The sequence below is a fragment of the Echiichthys vipera genome, assembly GCF_963691815.1.
Source record: "Echiichthys vipera genome assembly, chromosome: 20".
Taxonomy (NCBI): Eukaryota; Metazoa; Chordata; class Actinopteri; order Perciformes; family Trachinidae; genus Echiichthys; species Echiichthys vipera.
The window spans coordinates 17418794-17439522 of record NC_139845.1 but is presented as its reverse complement, the minus strand read 5'-3'; the positions used below and the strand labels follow the sequence as shown (position 1 = coordinate 17439522).

General features: G+C 41.3%; 1 protein-coding gene across 1 annotated transcript in view; it reads left to right on the top strand.

Annotated features, from left to right (window-relative positions):
• tmtc1 (transmembrane O-mannosyltransferase targeting cadherins 1) overlaps positions 1-20729 on the top strand; it is a 98652-nt gene that overhangs the window by 11426 nt on the left and 66497 nt on the right. Inside the window, exons 2-4 of the mRNA XM_083934881.1 lie at positions 2559-2736; positions 14793-14866; positions 16396-16572. Of these exons, the coding sequence (XP_083791007.1) occupies positions 2559-2736; positions 14793-14866; positions 16396-16572 (429 nt within the window). The remainder of the gene's footprint in view (positions 1-2558; positions 2737-14792; positions 14867-16395; positions 16573-20729) is intronic.

Below are 20729 nucleotides of genomic sequence, written 5' to 3'. Positions count from 1 at the left end.
GGATGATGAATAAATTAAACAATGGAAGCCAAATGGTTGTAGTAATAAAAATAAAAAGAGGAGAATACTGTAGAAAAATATTTGCGACGATAACCATAACTATAATAATAGCAACAATATCAGAGACAAAGAAAAAAGATAACAATAAAAGTGATACTGGCGGTATTAACTCATGTAGAGAAAAAAAACAAGACTAAAAAAGTAGCAATAATAAAAAATAGAAGATAGATCATAAATAATAATATATAGTTAAAGGCATAAGTGCATAATCAAGGTAATGCATTTTGTGACATTTGTGTAATTGCTCTGTGATGGATGTGTTATGGGCCGTGGGATAACAAGTTATGTGGTGAGTGTCATTAATTTAAGGTGTGAGTTTATGTGTGTGAGTGTGTAGGGTGTTAATTTAATGTAATTATGAGTGCGTAGTTTGGTGCTGACATGAAATACTTGCGTTCCTTGTTTTCCAGTTTAACAGCATAAGTTCTTGGGCGAGGGCGGCGAGTATGGGTTTGTAGGTTTGGAAAGGTGGGTTGATAAAGGAGAGGAGACGGAGGGATGGAGAGAAAAAGACGCTACAGCTCATAATGAGGGATATCCCGTCGGGGTTTCCAGATGTAACGAAGGGAAGTCATTTTCTTATTAGTTTACTGAACAGTGTGAGCATGTATCTATCTGAAAAAGAAAACATTTTATACATTTTGTGTTGATTAATGTGTGTACTGTGGACCAGATCTACTGTATTAGATGTAGGTTAGTATTGTTAGTCATTTTAAAGGTGTTCCTACCAATTTGGGTCCAGAGGTCTGGGTCAGGAGAGAGTGATAAAGGTTTGTTTTTCAGTTCCAGATGGGGGGGATATTGTTGTTAAAACAAAGTGCTGTGGGCTCCTTGAATTACCTTGTTCTCTATTCTTAAAATGACTCCACTTATTGGGCCTCATGCATGAGTGTTTTCTTATTGTTCTCTTTTATTTCTATCTACACAAAGCAATAAGAGGAAAATAAGAAAATTCTACTTGGGATTCATGAAATAGTATGTTGATGAATCGTGTTTGATGGTAAATTGGATTTCCGTGCCAGGCAGTTTGGAATGAGCTCAGGGAAACGCCCCATTAAACCCATATATGGGCAGCAGACGTAAGTGTCGTGTGCAAACAACTACAACTAGCCATTTGTTTGACAGGTAACATTAAACTAAAGAAGAAAATAAAGAAAAAAAGAAAAAAGGAACGGAAGTGGGTGACATGGTGCTGTGGTGGTTAGCATTGTCGCCTCACAGCGAGAGGGTTCCTGGTTCGAATCCCGGCTGGGGCCCTTCTGTGTGGAGTTTGCATGTTCTCCCCGTGTCTGCATGGGTTTTCTCAGGGTTCTCCGGCTTCCTCCCACAGTTCAAAGACATGCAGGTGTAAGGTTAATTGATGACTGGCCCGTAGTTTGTCTCTATGTGCCCTGTGATAGACTGGAGTCCTGTCCAGGGTGTACCCCACCTCGCGCCCAATGTCAGCTGGGATCAGCTCCAGCAACCCTGATAGGGACAAACGGTCGAAGATGAACGAATGAAAGGAACAGAAATACCTAATAAGAATGGGGAAATGGCCTAACCTAAGGGCAGCAAAAAGAAAAATGAATGACACTTAAATACATCATTGTTGTACATTTTCTACTGTGTTTTCATAAAGTAAATTGCTTTTTCATCACCATTAATTCACAGCAACAACCACAAGTTGCTTTATTGTGTGGTGCAGGACATTCTTACATTTTGATTATATATATAAGAACACACTGGAAATACACAGTAACTAATTAATACCACAATATTTAAGATCAAATCTGTGCGTAAGAACGTTTCAGGCATGAGGCCCACTGTCCCTCACTGAAAGATCTATAACTATTCAAATGTTTTTTTTGTTTCCTGAAGTCTAAATGTCCCCTACTTCGCTGATAAAATACAAATATATGAATATATTAAGGATAAACCTAAACTGCTGTGATTCTTCACTCTTTCTCAGTTCGCTATTATCTGGTTGTCGATGTTGTCTTGGCTTTAGAGGGGATTGTCACAGCGTAATACAAATTATGATAAACCAAATGAAAATTGCACATCTCACTGTTATTCCTCACTGGGGGATTAGCTAGCGGAGGATCTTAAGCAGGATGTGATTTGGTGTTGGAAAGCTGTCTTTCGCTCTCAAAGCAATCATGTTCTCTTCATTAGAAATGCACGGCACTGCAGCGGATTGATTGAGATTCTGTTCAGGATAATAAGGCAATCACTTCATCCAGGAAATTTACCTTAGAGACTCCCACCGTTCACCCACAGAGGTTTACCGCTGAGCGATTGTTTTCGATGAGGCTGACCCTTTTTCGTCTTTATATGATTGGATTTATGGGAAAATGAATGACACTGACTGTACTTTACGCACCAGTCTTTATCTGTCTTTTTGTACGAGTTTGAATCGTATCCGATATCTTTTACGCATGAACAGATAACTTTCACACCGTCAGATATCATCTCACTCCACACTGATTAAAATTTCTCTCTTGTCTGTATGTCAGGTTGAACATCCTGCTGGGCGGCATGACGCCTTTCTATTTCCACATCGTCAACGTGTGTCTGCACTGCGCTGTGAGCTGCCTGCTCATGCACACGTGTGAACGCTGCGTGTTCGAAGACTGGCGCCTGGCTTTTGTCACGGCGCTCCTCTTCGCTGTGCACCCCGTCCACACGGAGGCGGTGAGTACACGACACACATACACACACACACACACACACACACTGTCCCGAGTTCATGCCAGAGTTGAACCCTCTAAGGCTCCACCACAAAGAAACGGTTTATATTCTCTCAATCGAATTTGAAAACTTTGACCTTTCACAAAGTGTTCCATTACATTGAAAAAGCTACTATAAGAGAGTTGACCTTTATCACTGCTGCCACCCATTTTAGCAGCTTTAATCCCTTATCCAGCAATTTCAGGTCCGCAGCAGCACTTCAAAGTAATACTTTGGGATATTGTTGGGTGTCCTGCACATTCCCTACTTTGACAAAAACAAAATGCTGTGAAAAAGCTCACATTGCGCCTCACGTTTGCATGTATGGGAACCATCAAGTGTGTTGAATTGGAACATCTCTCCAGCTCTCATTGGCTCCTTTCAGCTCCAGTGGATGGAAACATCTGAAAAATCCCTTTATAATGAAGCTCAGTCGTTTATCCAGTAGCCTACATGGTTGGCTGATTGGTCGAAAGCTTTGTTGAATACTGAGGAAATAAATTGATCACCCCTGGATATTCTCTTGCTGGTTTATTATTTTTTTTAATGAATTCAATTATTTTTTTATCTACAACCTAGTGCAGCACGGCCAAACAGGGGAAGCAGAGTCAGGGGCAGAATTTGTTCAGAGCCTGAACGCAGATGACATTCCCCTCGGGGTCTGCTGGATTTGTCCCAGTTGAATACCTTGTGCTGCTGCTTTTATCGGTAAAATACGAACACCTCATAGATCCAGTTATGTTTGTTTAAAATAACTTGCCATTCGGAAGTTCCACACCTGCTTTAGAGCTGCAACTGTTGATTATCCTCATTAACCTTAGCATATTTTTATATATTATATACATTACTTTTTTCTCACAACTATTTTGGCTTTTATTTGAATTATTTATTGAACTTTATTACATTTTCTTTTTTTACATGTTTCACAATCTTTCTATTGTATTATATTTTCTTATACTGTTTTTACAACCTTACTATCTTATCTTTAATTTATTTAAAAAAAAATTGTATGTACTTATTTGTTAACGTTGTTTATTCATCTATTATTTTTCTGTTGAAAGTATTTATTTATTTTAATTATTTATTTAAAGCTTCTATATTCACTTTTACGTTTCACATTTTTTTTATATATATTTTTATTTTCAACCTATTTGTTAGTCTAATAGTCTTCTTAATTCCTGCTATATACTTGATTATACACTATATTATATTTGATTGGTTGACACTATTCTTTTTCTTCTTGTTTTCTTTTATATTCTGTGACGCACATTGTGTTGCCTTTGGTTTGGATGAAAAGTGCTACAGCAACACAGTTTTGGTTGATTGATTTATTGATTGATCAACCCATTCATGATTTTACATAGAAAGTGTAGGAAGAGTTTTATTTAATCAAAAGCAATACACTTGAATTCATGAACAATTGCAGGTATTAAATCATATTGAAAATGACCAAAATCATTTTTAAATTGCTGCTGAATTGAATCAGCTTTGAAATGCGGCGTATTATAATGTTCAAATGTATCTATATAGTTTTTGTACCCAATATAATATAGTAAATAAATTGATCGTTGTAATAAGTTGCGTTGCGTTTGAACTCTGCTCCTGGTTCTTGAGTTTGTAGTCGCACACAGAGAATCGGTTTGCCCACCCTATGACAGCATCTTTGAGCAAGAGAGCAGGTCCTTTGGGATCAGCACAGTATCACATTATTTCATTCACTCCTGCTCTCAGCCCCCCTGACTCCTTTGTGTCCCCGTATGTCAGCCTAATTCAGCTCTCACACACTCTTGCATTTTCAGAGCCTCTGCTCTACTTTCCATGTGATTCCCAAAGGGTAACGTTTCCCCTCATCTGACTCCGAGAGGCGGTGAGTCAAGTTGTGGAAGTTGTTGAATCTGTGCCTCGGAGCAGATTATTATTCCAGGTGAGGTGACAATAAATGGTTCAGATGTTCACTACAGGAGCGCAGTAGATAGAAACTGGAATGGGGGAGGGTAGGAGATGATGGGAGTAGAGGAGTGCGTGCAGTGTGGAGAAAGAGTTGATGGGAGAAAGAGAAATGCACAGGATACGAGAGGAGGGAGATATGAATGGAGTGCAGCAGGGGTTGTAGGCAGCAGGACAGGTCTCCTGCGCTCCCCTGACTCCCTGTACAGAGAGACGCAAAGACACAAAGAGGAGGAGAGGGGAGAGCAAAATAAAGATTCAGAGGAGAGAGAGAGTCAGCAAGCTGGGAGCAGCGGAAGCAAGACGACTCGTCGGGAAAGAGAGTGAGAGCAGGAAGCGTGAAGGAGTCTGAAATGAGGTCTCAAAGTCTCCAGGCCAATGTAGGAGAGAGTTTGATTTCCCTGCTCATCTCCCAGCATGCCCTTCAAACTGCCAGAGCAGGAACAAACACCTGGGACTGGATGTGCTCTGGCTACTTTTCTGTGTACCAAGCCTCAAACACGTCCTGTTTTCTTTCCATTTTTAAGCCTTTCACGCATATAAAAAGCAACAAAAATGGCAGAATTTGAATCGGAGCGAGACCTCTTCCTGCAGCACTCCCTGTCCCCTCTCTGTCCTGAGCCAAAGTCTCCGGTCACAGGTTACATTTTCTAAAGCCTTAAAACTGAGCAAAGAGGAGGTGCACAAGTCTAATTTTCTCTCAGAACACCTGAATTACAATGTGATGAAATATTATTAGGGTTTTTTTGCCCAACATCGACAAAAATAAACTGCTTACACCAGGTTTAATCGATTTGTCTATAGACAGAAACGTCATCAGCTAATGGCTCAGGCCTCTCAAATCTGAAAATGGGCTGCTGTTTCATGTCTTAACATAGCAAACTGAATATCTTTACAGGGTTCTTACGGGTGCTGGAAAACCTTATAGACACTTGGATTTTAATGTGGTGTTTTCAAGGTTTGAAAATGGCTTGAAACAGCTTGAATTAAGTGCAATAGGATGCCATGTCTACTTACAAAAAAGGAAATGTGTTCCTTTGATTTGTCACCCTAATTTAGAATGCTTTCATGAAAACGTAACATCTTATTTAATGTTCTGAAGAAGTGCAATAATCAGTGTACTGTATACACGATATGTACTGTATACAAATATGTAATTTACCACAGCTGTATGGTGCTGATGGTGCAATTTGAAATGCTTTAAAAAAAATTAACTTTTGATGGAAAAGGTGTAGGAACTCTGTCTGGAGTTTTGGACTGTTCTAAAAAACAGAAAACAGTGCATTTGATGATGTCAACTGGGCTCTGGGAGAAGGTAAAAGACACTTATCGCTCTTTATTTGCCGATGGGCCAATGGCAGGCCGATGTTCAGCCGATGAATCATTGCAATCCCAAAACCAAACTCGAACCTAATGCTTCGAATGAAAGTGCAAGTTTTAGGGTCAAGACTCTGTTATGATTATTATTTAGTTTGACATGGCTTTCATTGTTAGAAAAAAAACTTAGAGAGGGGCCTGGAGGCACATCTGTTCTTTTTCCCTCATTGAGAAATTCTGGATCTGGCCTTGCTTCACCTGCACACTTGCGCTAGGTTGAGACTTGTTTGGTGAAGGTGGCAGGGCGGCATGACGCCTGGGCTGTCCCCGCTTGCAAAGCTCCAGGAGCTTGAGCTCATAATCCACAGCTAGCACACGTATCAGAATGGTAAGCGTAGTTAGCACCTTTTATTTGTTTATACTTTTTGTTAGCTTGTCAGCTTGTACCATGCAGTGGGTGATATATTGGCTCAGTCACCGTTTTGCGCAGGTCTGTGAAAAAAGAACAAGAAACAATACCCCATCCTACTGATCAAGTGTGCCCGGGATGCGTTTGAATCTCAGATTTGCACCGATACAAGTCAGTATAGTCAAGGTCAGACATTTTAGGGGACATAAACATAAGAAATCACATTTTTGAGTGAAAGGGGACTTTAAGAGCAAAGTGAATGAAGACTGGTCTATACACACGCAGCTTGATGAATCACAGACGTTAGCTCAGTATAAACAGGCTCTGTCATTAAGACCAGATGGAGTTCATTTTTCTTATCGTGGTAAGGAATGAGATTGGTGGAGATGCAGATAGAAACACTTTTCTCATCCAGGAGATCAACTGGTGCTCGTTTTCTCCTCGCGTGAGTCCGAAACCTTTCCAGGTGGAGTAGGTGAGGTTGTTGCGTGTGTCTAGATAGCCATATACTGTAGGTGAGCTCTGGACTTACAAGAAGTGTATGTTATTCATAATGTGATTACTGTGCGGAGGTATAGAGTTTTATTTGAGATAAACATCAGAGATAATGAAAGCCTAAGGAATAGAAAGTCATACTGAATCTAAAATGTGCGCCATGTCTATTATCCTTCCAGAATGGATAAGTGAACTATGAATGGCAGCAAGTTGAAATATTTATACCGTCATCAACTAAGACTGCAGAGAAATAGTCACGTGTGTTCACAAGAAACGTACATATCTTCAGTCTCCTCTGGAATGAATCTTAAATTTGCTAAAATTAAAATTCAGCACAGCTCCATTCATTAATTTAATGTTACAGCCTGTACAGCCTAGTAGCACTCGCACACACACACACACACACACACACACACACACACACACACACACACACACACACACACACACACACACACACACACACACACACACACACACACACACACACACACACACACACACACACACACACACACACACACACACAGTAACACTCAATGTTGCACCTCACCTTTACATGCATGAGTGGAAAGCCGTGAAGTGGAACGTCTCTCCACTTGTCTTCATCTAGAGTCGGAAACAAACCACCACTTTTTTCTTTGAATTCATTATGAAGAGACATGCATGGGCCAGGCAGGGTGGAGTGCGGACTGGTGGCTGGAGAGGTGACAGTTCTCCGGGGCACTGCTGAGTTGCCCTTGAGTAAGGCACTGAACCCCAAACTGACAAGGGCGCTGTGCGGCAGTCCCTTCACCCGTGTGCATGTCTGTGTGTGTGTGCGCGCACGTATGTTTTGGGGCCTATGTGTGCATGTGTAAAATAATGACACAATGTAATTTCCCCAAGGGGATGAATAAAGTGCTACTTCTACTTCATCCACACTTCAGCCAAACTTCTCCTCTCTCCTCACAAACGGGGTCAGCAGCATATTCAAAGGTCTCTTTTTTTAGGCGTTCTAAAATGCCAAAGTCGTGTGAACGCCAGTATGCAAATGTGCCTTTTAACACAAATGCGTAGTAGTGTGGATGTAGCCTGAATGTCGTTCATCATTGTAATGTTGCGTACAGAACCAGGATCAGTGTGTCTCCGGGTTCAGACAGTTTCCGCTGTTGTCTGTGTCCATAATGGCCGCTCTGGCAGTCAGGCAGTCACTCAGCCCATATCCAGTGAATGGGGCTCCTGTTTCAGAGCTGAAAAGCCTCCATTCATCCCTACCTCTTCTCCTCTCTCTGCTGATAGCACGCTGGCCATGTGTGGATACGGTCAGCCATATGTGTGCCGCGCTGCTGGGGGCCCACACACACACACACTCACACACACACACACACACACACACACACACACACACACACACACACACACACACACACACACACACACACACACACACACACAGACACACAGACACACACACAGACACACACACACACACAAATTAAAGCTGTCTTGGGGTGTTTGTGCTGTTGGTGAAGGCCAGGAAAGACTGAGCTGAGGGACAGGCGACTGCAGACACAACTCTTCTTAGAATGTGCTTGGGGTGACAGTCTGTCTGCAAAGAGTCACACACACGCTCAGTACTTGTGTTTGGGTGTGTTTAAATGGGCTGTACTTTTACACTTCCTCTTCCCCTGTGCTGGGGTTTGGAGGCAGCTGCAGCTGAGCTTAGATTCCTCGAGAATTATGTAAGGGACCCAAATTAGAGAGAGACAGACAGAGAGAGAGAGAGAGAGAAAGGGGTGAGACAAATAGATTTGTTTCTTTCCCCCTCCAATTCTCTTTGTCACACTGGCTTCTTCCATATGGAGCCATTTATTCCGCTAATAATCAGCAGCTGACAGCTGAATCACAATTAAAGGGCTTTTCCAATGAACATTTTATTGCTCTTCTGTAATGTTGGGAACGTGCCGGAGATACATCCTCTGGGAATGGTCAGAATCTGAGCAGACACATCCTGACTTTTAGTCATACACTGGAGATCAAAATTAGAGAAAAAATTCTAAATACTTTATTTATCCTGAAATATAGTTATTTTTTATTGTTTAAAATTTGATAGAAAATTCCACTGCTGTACTAGCATGTTTTTTAATTAACCAAGGAACTTCAACTAAAACCTTCATTTTTGTGAAAAAAAACACAGAGATCACACTTAGAGAACAGTAACCAATGTGTCAGAAGAGAAGATTTAAACAATGTTATCTTCAGGCTATAGGATTCAGAAAAATGAATAGGAAGTGTAGAGGCAACAGCTTTGAATGACTTCAGCACATCTGCGCCCACAGGACATCACTAGTTTCTCACACTACTCTGGTTTGTTCTTGGTTCATTCTGACTCAGTCTCTTCCACAGTTCACTAACTGTAGTGGGTTTCTTTGACATTACTTTGTTGCCAAGGATTTTCCAGAGATTCTCTATGGGGTTTAGATCTGGACTCTGGGCTGGCCATTTCATTGTTTCAATATTCTTAGCTTCAAGGAACGGCTTAACCCGTTTTTGCAGTGTGACAGGGGGCATTGTCTTGTATGAAACATAAACATTTGCATTCACCCTGCCATGTAGCTGTACAAGAGGCCCAACTCCTGCTGCAGAAAACATCCACCAAACCCTGACACTTCCTCCTCCAAACTGAACTGACCTCTTTACACACTTTGGGTTCAGTCTTTCCACAGTCCTACGCCTAACATAATGTTTCCCATCAGACCTGAATAAATTGAACATCCTCTCATCACTGAAGTGCACTCTGGACCAGTTCTCCTCTGTCCACACAACATACTCAGCAAAAGCAAGTCTAGCCTTTTTATTCTTTCTGCTGATGAGAGGTTTAGTCACTGCAGAGTGGGCTTTCACTCCAAATTGTCTTTAATGACGAGACACTGTGTGCCGAGACAGATCCTTGCCCTGTTCAGCACTGAACTGGAGACCAACTCCAGCTTCAGTGTTGAACTGATTCCCCATTGAGAGTCTTCTCATAATCCTGTCCTCTCCTGCAGTTGTTTTACGTGGACGACCGGCCCTTTTTGAGGGACTTAAATTAATCTATGTCCTTGTAAAGTTTCAATATTCTTGAAATCACAGACTTGAAATCACAGACTTGGAATGCCCAACCTATGTTGCAATGAGAGGGTCATCCCTTTGGCCTTCATCTGGACAACCTGCCGTCGCAGGGTTTCCACAAGGTAACCATGCCCTAAAGCACACCCTGCTTTATTGTGTATTTTAATCTAAATGGGACCATAATTTACAAAATTAACATCATGATTTATTGAAGAAGACTAGCGACTGAGACCATGAACTTATTATTAACATGTTTACTGAGGTAATAAAAGGTAACAAAAGAGAAGTTCATTCTCTCATGGACTTCTATACAGTCACACTTTGAAGCCAGGGGAGTCATCGCCTGCTCTTCACCATTGGCTTTACTTGCGTCTGTCTCTTTTATACAGTCCATGCTTTTAGTCCCTATGAGTCAAATACCAATAACACTTGATCCTTCACTTCCCACCATGCAACAACAGCATGTTTTCATCAACCTGATGGCTTCATCAAGGTTATTTTATTTATAAGACGCTGTGCAGCTGTGTGAACTGGCCCTTTTCCAAGCAGTGTTTCATTTCTGTTTAGTAAGACTTAGATAAACATCTTAAAGCAACAGTTTGCGATTTGGTGCCGAGACAGTTTAAGGTTTGGGCTCTCCTGTTAGTGTCCTGTGGTAATACACTCTGAACATTTAATGGTCAGTGCACTTGAAGTTAAGAAAAGACTTAATGGAGGGATGGGGTCAGGAGGTTGACAGTGAAGGAGGAGAGGAAAAGAAGAAAAGGAGGGATGGAGTGAAGGTGAAGAAAAGACAGCTGCCTGCCCTAAACAATCACATCTGGCTTCAGCGGCCTATACTATCTGTGTGTGTGTGTGTGTGTGTCAGCAGCTCTTCTTCCTCAGCTTTAAGCAGAGTAATCAGTTTACTGCTGTCTACATCCCAAAGATGTTGATTATTATTCATTATATGTGTGTGCATCGAAAAAAAGGGAGAGGCTTCACACAGCGATATTTTATTCATACAGATAAAGACAAGTCTGCCCTGTTCTCTCTCATCCCCCCCTTTCGTCCTTTTATCTTGCACCTCTACCTCTCACTCCATCACTCTTCATCCCTCTCTTCCCTTCCCTTTCATCTCCGACCGTCCCGGCCCCTCAAAGTATTTATGGGTGACTAAGCAAAGTGTTTTCAGTGTGTGTGTGTACTCTCTCTCTCTCACCCCCCCCCCCCCCCCCCCACACACACACACATATACACTTCTAACTAAACACTCAGAAACCATCCACTAAAGGATGTAATAATCTCCTTTCATCTCACTGCCTCAAAGATGTTTAAGCTGTGTGTGTGTGTGTGTGTATGGGTGGGTAAAACTGCCTGATGGACAGACTCATAAGTCCTGTATGTTTTTCAAAATTCCACACACAAAGCAGCAAACACCAAAGTAAAAGCTCAAAAGCTGTGTGCACACGAGTGTGTGAGTGTGAAGGCTGCATCTGCTTCCAATAGAAGTCTCTCGGACACACCCTTCCTCTGTAAACTGAGTGACATTTGGCTTTGATTGTGCCTTTAAAGGAATAATCCGGTTTAAGAAACTTGAACAAAGTTTGTCTCATGACAAAGGCCTTTGCATTTCTGACTCTGTAGTTTGGTGGTGATGTCTCTTTCTTCCTAGATGAAGTGCTGAGACATTTTTTTTGTGAATGATACATATCATTCCGTTTTTTTCCCCATTTGTACAGCAGTCGACGTAACATTGAAACAAATGCAAATGCACATTCTTAAAGTAATAATACAAAACAAACAAACAGTAAATACATAATATTGAGGCAACAAGGAAAGGGGGATGGGGTTGTGAAAAGTCGTATATATAAAAGCACATGCACATATGTAAACATATTTTCCCTTATTGCAGTTACACAGGTAATCAATCACCTTCACATTTCCAAAAATCCTGCATACACAGAGCTAACACAAGTTATGTTTAGTTATAATTACCTGTATTTCATGTCCCCCTTCCCTAAAACACACCATGCCTCCACAGAACACAACATATACTCCCCATACATATGTTGGCCGTGAGAACATTTGTTAGAAATCACGATTATGCTAACTTGGCACGTGATGCTAATGTTTTTATTATTCCTGCAATTTTATTATAACTTGGCCCTTATTTTCCTTGTACTTGCCATCATTTCTATGGTAATATTATGTATATACCAGAAAAATGAGCAGAGCAGCGCTCTTATGTTAACACCACATGCTGTTTGAGAGCATGTGAGAACTTATCATTACAGTGATATTGCCAGGCAACCAGCTGAGACTGTCTTCCCTGCTGCTACTCGTCAGTATCTCTCACTAACTCCCTCTAAAACAACATGTCAGGTTCACATTTCCCGCTTGTGTACGGATCAAACAAATATGGTACACGTTAATTGGTGATCTGTGGATGTGTTGGAAGGTGTATTTGTGAATAGGGACAGGCTAGATGATTCCTCCTGCTTTCAAGTCTTTATGCTAAGGTAAGATAACTGTGTCTCAGGTAGTGGCGCGCAGTGCAACGCATCCAGCCAGGATGCACTGTCTTGGTAAAGACTTGCCCTTTCTGTTATCCTGCATTTCTGAATTATGAGGGATTTCATTACAGAATAAGGGGGGTTGCATACTTTGACAATGAAGGTTTTTGAGTATTCTATATTCTAGCTAGGCATTTTTTTTATTTTGTCGCGATTTAATATGTCTCGCCTGATCTTTTCCCCACTTCCCTCCTAATCCTAGTGTGTGTGTGTGTGTGTGTGTGTGTGTGTGTGTGTGTGTGTGTGTGTGTGTGTGTGTGTGTGTGTGTGTGTGTGTGTGTGTGTGTGTGTGTGTGTGTGTGTGTGTGTGTGTGTGTGTGTGTGTGTGTGTGTGTGTGTGTGTGTGTGTGTGTGTGTGTGTGTGTGTGTGTGTGTGTGTGTGTGTGTGTGTGTGTGTGTGTGTGTGTGTGTGTAATATCACATGCAGCTCCAACCTCTCTCCTCTCCCTGTTCCTCCTCCCTTCACTGCCCCCCCCGCCCCGGCCTGCTGTTTATCAGTGTAGCTGGACGTGTTTACTGCTACTCTGCCAGGCTGTGGCTGACTGCTGCGCCACCGCATACAAAAGCCACCGACTGGAACTGTGGCTGACACTGTAGATCAACTTTATGGGGAAACACACCGCAGCATTTAAGAAGATATACAACACATACCGCACATTACTCCCCAGACAGGAAGCTAACAGTTTTGTCCAGTTTTGCCAACAGTCTGTAATACTTAGCTGCTCAAGAGACTGATAAAGCAGAGACTGCCTAATATTTATCAACAGATATCTGCACATGGATGCAAGATCTTGAGGCAACGGGACAAGATTTTGGTATCGTAAGCGCACTGGTTTCTGTTTGTAGTTATGGAAATTTTCTGTCGACTAACACTCATATGATTTTTTTTCAACTAATCAATTAGTAAAACTGAGTTTCTTCACAAAAAAATCATGCAAAAACCACTATAAACCTGAGATGTGCTCATAAGTTTCTTGGAAATAAGTTATTTAGCATGAAAAAAGCATTAAATAATGACTAATCGCCAAAAGAAATCTTCGATTGAGACCAAAAGCACTGATCAACTAAGAGTGGGCAGCTCTAGGTTTTAGCCAGAGTAGTATTGACCAATCCTGTGTGAGCAGGCTTTGGTTGGATGCAGATAAACAGTCTTGTGTGGAGAGAAAAAGAGGCGGAACACATCTGGGAACCCCATTGGCTCAGGTCTGATGACAATTTAGCTGTTTATTAGCTTCTAAAAAAATCAAAATCATCAAAAAAAAGCTTCTGCATTAATGTAGATATCTGTTTAGCCAAAATTTTAAATGGACAAAAAGTAGTCTTAGTAGTACAGAGGCAGTCTTGGCCCGAATATCCGCTGACTCCACCGGAAACCCAAGAAATATTGATCATTGCCCCCAGAGACTGAATCTTCATCAGATCGATAGCCGATTGGTTCTCACCTTGGCATTTGCCTGACTGGTTGTGAACTGTCATACCAGATTGATTACTCCTGCTGCTCAGGCCTGTCCAGTCAGTGTTTTACAGCAAGTAGTTTCAGCCAGCCAGCTGAACTGGTCAAAAAATATTTATGATAAAAATACAATAAATATGTCTATGCTACAAAAAGTCTTGCGGATTGGGGACCTCAAGATTTAGACACATCCGATAGTGAAGAATACCTTCTCTGGTATGTTAAAGACCGTTTGTTGCAGCCCCGACACACCCACCAAGTGTATTTCAAAGGCTGTTGCAAAATGTTGCACACTTCTGGCAGGGCATTCAAACAGAAGGACATTGTAAGCAAGTGTGAAGGCTGGGGGTTAAAAAGCATAGTGGTAAACGTAGGAAGTCATTATCAGAAATAACTCAAGGAATGTGTATGAGGGGGGAGGGGTCTCTCAGTTTGAAACATATCTAAAGGACCTGTTGGGGAAACAAGCTCGATTAAAATAATGTACTGTATGTTCTTTGCCAGCTTTTATTGTTGTGCACACTGGACTTCAAAGGAAATCTCAAATAGCGCACACAGGTTGAGCAGTCATCCTAGAGAAGCTTTAATGCTCATTCTTGGCTGTGATAATGGGCACCTGTTTGAGCCATAATCACAGAAACAGTAAAGTGGTTTGCAGCAGGTCAAGTTTTGCATCCCACAGTGGTCCCATCCAACAATGTTTCCGCACCAGGAGTAGTCTCTAAGATTTGTGTGTACGTGTGTTTTGCAGGTGTCTGGTATCGTGGGCAGGGCTGATGTCTTGGCCTGTCTGCTGTTCTTGCTGACGTTCCTCTCTTACATCAGGTAAGATGACTCTGTACCACCCCCAGACTTGGTGTACACACACAAACACGCACACGCACACGCACACACACACACACACACACACACACACACACACACACACACACACACACACACACACACACACACACACACACACACACACACACACACACACACACACACACACACACACACACACACACACACACACACATTTTATTAACACAACGAATCTACCTAATGACTACTGTTATGGTTTGCTGATACAGTTCTTAAATGAAGCTAGTTTCATAGGGTAGATAGACACTCTATTTAGTATACCCTCATATTTTTAATGAGAAAACAGCTGTAAATAATAAACAGTTTTCTCTCTACCTCCACCCTTGCTCATGTAAAAGCCAGATTTAGAAAAAATATTGGTATTTCCTGCCCCGATTGTCCCATTTTCAGCCATCTCATCCTAACTTCTGTAGACAAACTAGTGGACCTTTTGCTTCCTTTGAAACCCTCTTCTGGTCCAATTGATATCATGCCCACTATATTTTTATCAGAAGGTTGGGATGTGGTGTCCCCCAGTCTGCTCAATATAATGACCGCTTCCCTTTCTGCTGACCCTGACTATTTCAAGACTGCCCGTGTCCAGCCTCTGCTGGCCTTGGTTTCTCTATCTATAAAAACTACAAACCGGTTTCCCAAAATTCCTTTTACTGCCAACATTTTAGAAGAGACACTTTCATTACAGCTTCTGGAAACCCTGAGAGACAATAGTGGTTTTGGAGGATTTCAGTCTGGTTTTGAAAAAAAATGATAGCTCTCTCTCATATCTTTTAATAAATCCAGATTCCAGAGACTGCTCTGTTCTCTATTTACTAAACATAAGTGCAGCTTTTGATACAGTGGCATCTTGGCATACAAACTTCAGCATTGTGTTGGTAAATTTTGGTTACATAAAGAAAGACAAACAAGAAAAATAAGAATGGGCCTAAACTTGAACCCTGGGGCACTCCCCCAGGGTTCAAGTTTAGGCCCATTCTTATTTTTCTTGTTTGTCTTGGTCACATCATACACGGTGTTGCATTTCATTGTTACGCTGCTGACACCCTGTAATATATCCCCAAAGTCTGGGAAGTCTAGGCACATTTTCTTTAATTCAATTTGAACGCTTAAATTTTAGTTTAACTGATAAGATTAATTTAGAGTTTTTAACAGCTGTCAGATTTTTTATTTCTGGCAAATGCTGCTAACTGGCATTGGGCCTAATGTAAATGCCTTTGTAGCAGTACCTGTATCTGTGATTAGTTTTACTAGAAGTGCTTATCTTAATTTCCTTGATCCTGGAATGTGAACAATTGAATGTGCCATTTCTTATTTGTAGCCTAGACACAGATCTTGATTAACATAATGAAGCAATTCATTTGACTTATTTTAATCATCCTAAAACATGACTATTATATTAGATGAACAGTAAGTGTGCTGTCCTCTGGGCTGAGGCTAACCTGTTCTCATCAGTCATTATAATCATCCTACCTCCTCTCTCTCTGTTTCAGGAGCGTGGGTGTGTGCGTCTCTGAAGGTTCTCTGCCCTCCACTGTGTCGGCAATGTGTCTGCTCGTTAGTCTGTGTCTGGGCACCTGCGCCATGCTGGTCAAGGAGACAGGCATCACCGTGTTCGGAGTGTGCGTGCTGTACGACGCCCTGGTGCTGTGCCGCAAGCCTCTAATCTAGTAAGCATTTATATTACTTGTTTACACCTGGGAGTCGCTCACTGCCACCAGACACAATTAGTTTTCAAGACAAAAAGTGTGTAGTCTAAAACTATGTGCATAAAAAGCCAATGTGAGTAAAGGAACATCTGGGCCTTTTCTTCAACTTGTCTTCATATTTGTATTTATACCTCCTGCCGGAGTTTTTATGGCGCCTACACAGTGTAATTTAGTATTTGCTCAATTTCTGGTGATATTACAAAGTATAAGGAGGACTGTAATACTGTCTTCGGATGCTTATTTTCAACAGAGAAAAGAAATGGAAATATTTAAATGAGGCAAGTGGAGGAAAAATTCATCTTTGAACACTGCCACAGAATGCAAAGATGCAACAGTGTCACAGTATCATGGAAGTTTCCTTCATGGGTAGATACCGAATGTCGTCTGTGATCCTTCCTGTGTGTGCCTCTGTGGCTTTACACAGATGCCATTATCCATGTCCCACTTTTTACTAGCCTGCTGTGCTGCTGCTGCTGCCATGTGCCTCCGTCCCCTGCTAACTTCTTTTCGAAGAAACCTGCAGTGATAATGGAGGACAGATGCCTAGATAAAACACACTCCATTTCAGCAGAGGTCAACTGTCTCACGTCCCCTAATCATTACAATTACGCTCCTTCCTCTTGTTTTAATGGACCACACAAGCGTTTTGTATGTTTTAGATCTTAAACCATAAGTCATATATATTTGACATTACTGCCGGCTTTTTTTATAGAGTGCACCATCAGTTTTTATATTGATTTCTGAACTTCCAGGCAGCCTCTGGGTTCAGTTCATTTCAGTTCACCAGGAAAATCATATTGCAGAGACTTGAAATTTGCTGTACAGAGAAAATCTAGTCTTTTTTTCCCTGCTTTTCTTTTGTCAAAGTTATAGCTTCCACACACTAGGATTTCCACATTCTGTTATGTTACATACTAACTCATAGTCATGCAATCAATCTCATCCAAAACATTGTTGCAATAATGAAAATTAAAAGTTGTCCATTTGTAGGGTGTTACAGTTAGTTCCACCTTGGCTACATGCCAGTGTGAATGCGACTGTTTTATCCCGTTCTGCTTTTGTGTATGAAAGCAGCACTGATAAGGAGTTGGGCTGCGGTTTATTTTTTTCTCCTTTTATCTTCTGTCGAATATACATTAGCATGTACGGTGATGTTCCATTCACATCCCCTTGAAACAAATAGATCCACCCACCGCATAGCTCCTGTTATCTCCTGAGGAAGAGCCTGGTGCTCTAAACGATCCACAGCATTAAAATCCGTTCAACAGGAGCTTTTTGGTGTGACGATCTATTTGTCTTCGATCACGCCGTAAAGATTAAAGTTTCTGGGTGGAACTCTTGCTTGTGAACTTTGCTTCCACATCATGTGCATCAACATACCAATGATGTATTCTGTGTGCAGCTCTCTGCGCCATACCGTGAACACCGTACTGTGACGGTTTGACACGAATACATAAATCATTATAGCCCTTAATGTGTATCGCAAAAGCAACAACAGACCCTGATACACACTAAACCATGATACTATAAAAACACAGGGAAGAGCCATAGCTCTTTGCAAAAAAAGACAGAAAGAAATATCTAATTATAACAATCAAATCAAAATTGTAATTTAAGCCACAAAGAAAAAACATTTCTCTCTGGCCTAACTCTTCCCCAAGACCTTTGTGAATGTTCAGATAATGAATACACCTAATGGCAAGTAAATGTGACGGAGTATCCATCTGAAGCAAGTTGATGTTCATTAAGTCCTGACATTTAAGAACCAATCACTGGATACTAGCAAGGAAACACATTCATCAGTCAAAGAAGAGGTCCGCTTTGGAAAGTGGTCAGCAGTGATGGATAGACAACTGCTGCTGCACTGTTCACAGTTCAGACAAAAGGGGTTCCCCATCTACAACCAGAATGTTTTAGTGTTAGCCATATCATTGTGTCCACATGTTGCTATAAGCCTGATAAATATGTTCCCCCTGTCTGCAGTCTCAGCGGGGAGAGAGGAGTGTGAATGTGTGGGCGTGAAGCCAGTGCAAGAGCCAAAACGGGAAGCTTTGTTCTGTAGCTATGTGCGTGTGTGTGTGTGTGTGTGTGTTTCTCCATATTTGTATAAGTGTGTGCATGCCTTCATGTGTGAGTATGGCCCTGTCAAAGCCTGGTCCAGATGTTTTGGTGAGCCTCCTTGCTGTGTAAGCCGGCTTGGAATGTACTGGAATTAGCCTGCTGCCACTGGGCTGGGACAACTGATAACACACTAAAACACTGCATGCTTGAGGAGCGTGTGTGTGTGTGTGCGTGTGCGTGCGTGTGTGTGTGCGTGTTTGTGTGTGCGTGCGTGTGTGTGCGTGCGTGTGTGTGTTTAATCTGTATTAGAGTTTATTGGAGGCAAACTAGTCAGTCAGTTTTGTAGAAGTGTAAGCAAACATCAGAAGACTGCCGTACAACTTATTCAAGGAGGTAAAGCCTGTTTTCACCGGAGGATATTTACTAGACACCCAGGACTCTTTTTAGGAAACTACATTTTTTTCATCCAATTTAAGTCCCTGTGCCATACAGACATACATGGTCCCTAAAAGCCTCTCCTTCAGCAGTAGGATCCTCTAATTGCTAAGAGCGGATAGGGTGACGAAGGGTGGACATTTCTTTTGAGGTTTGTTGATGTTACAACAAGGTACCGTAGTTTTTAGACTTTTCTACAGGTCTAAAAGGGGCAAGATAAAAAGAGGAAGTGTGTACAGTTTGAGTGTAAATGTGAGGTTACAAACATGAGTAAACAGCGATTGAGAGAGCCAGATTCAGTGCAGTTATGTACTAAAGAAGAACAATAAAACACTCAGACACAGAAAATCATTGGTACTTTGGTCAGTGAACTGCATGACCTCTGCAGCCATTCAAACGTCAGACTGAATGGGTATTGACAAGTTCAAATTCAATACAGTTTTTACATCATGCCATTTTTAAGTCGATTACATTCATACAGTTAATTTAAAGTCGTACTCAATTTATGCCACAATAATCTCTCTATATTATTTGTCACTACCGTATTTTTCGGATTAAAAGTCGCCCCGGAGTATAAGACGCACCAGCCGAAAATGCAGAATAAAGAAGGAAAAAAACATATATAAGTCGCACTCAAGTATAAGTCGCATTTTTTGGGGAAATTTATTTGATAAAATCCAACACCAAGAATAGACATTTCATCTTGAAAGGCAGTTTAAAATAAAAATAGAATAGAGAACAACAGGCTGAATAAGTGTACATGACGCATAAACAACAAACTGAGAACGTGCCTGGTATGTTAACGTAACATATTACGGTAAGTCATTCAAATAACTATAAGATATAGAACATACCATACGTTTACCAAACAATCTGTCACTCCTAATCACTAAATCCAATGAACTCTTGTTCCTCGGTGTCACCTCTGAACAACTCCGCCAACTCCAAAGGTAGACAAAGCGCCGCTTAGCTCAAGCATTAGCAGGTAGCATCTTTTTTTTCCCAATGCACTTCTGCCATGACTCGCACCCGCTGAATTTTGATTGGTTGACATGTGTGTGTGACGATTGCTGATATACGCCTAGTCTCTTACGTGACTGAGATAAATAATAGCCTGGGCTATTATTTGATAATTTCACACATAAGTCGCTCCCCGGCCAAACTATGAAAAAAACTGCGACTTATAATTCCGAAATACGGTATATGTCAGGTATTGATCATTGGGTAAGTTTATGGACATCATTTCTTCTGGTTGACATTTTACTCACGAAAGCAGCTGTTGAGATCTGGGCGCCGGCATTAACCAAGTCGAACAGTTTCCCCACATTATCTAAACCACTTTACTTGGAGATATGGGACTATATAGTCCCAGATCACGATAAAACACTCACAATGAAAATTTCCATTATCAGAATACTCGGGGGACACTGGGGACTTGACTGTGGTTTTCTTCAGATTTTCCAAAAATGACAGTATTCGTTTGTCCACAGCCCATAAGTTACAGTTCAAATCAAGTAGAATTGATTTCATTTCATAGAAAATCCATCTTCTCATTTGATGAAGCCTATTGTAGAAGAAAAATATAGTATGCTATAATGTCTTGATTATGGGGCTTACATGCG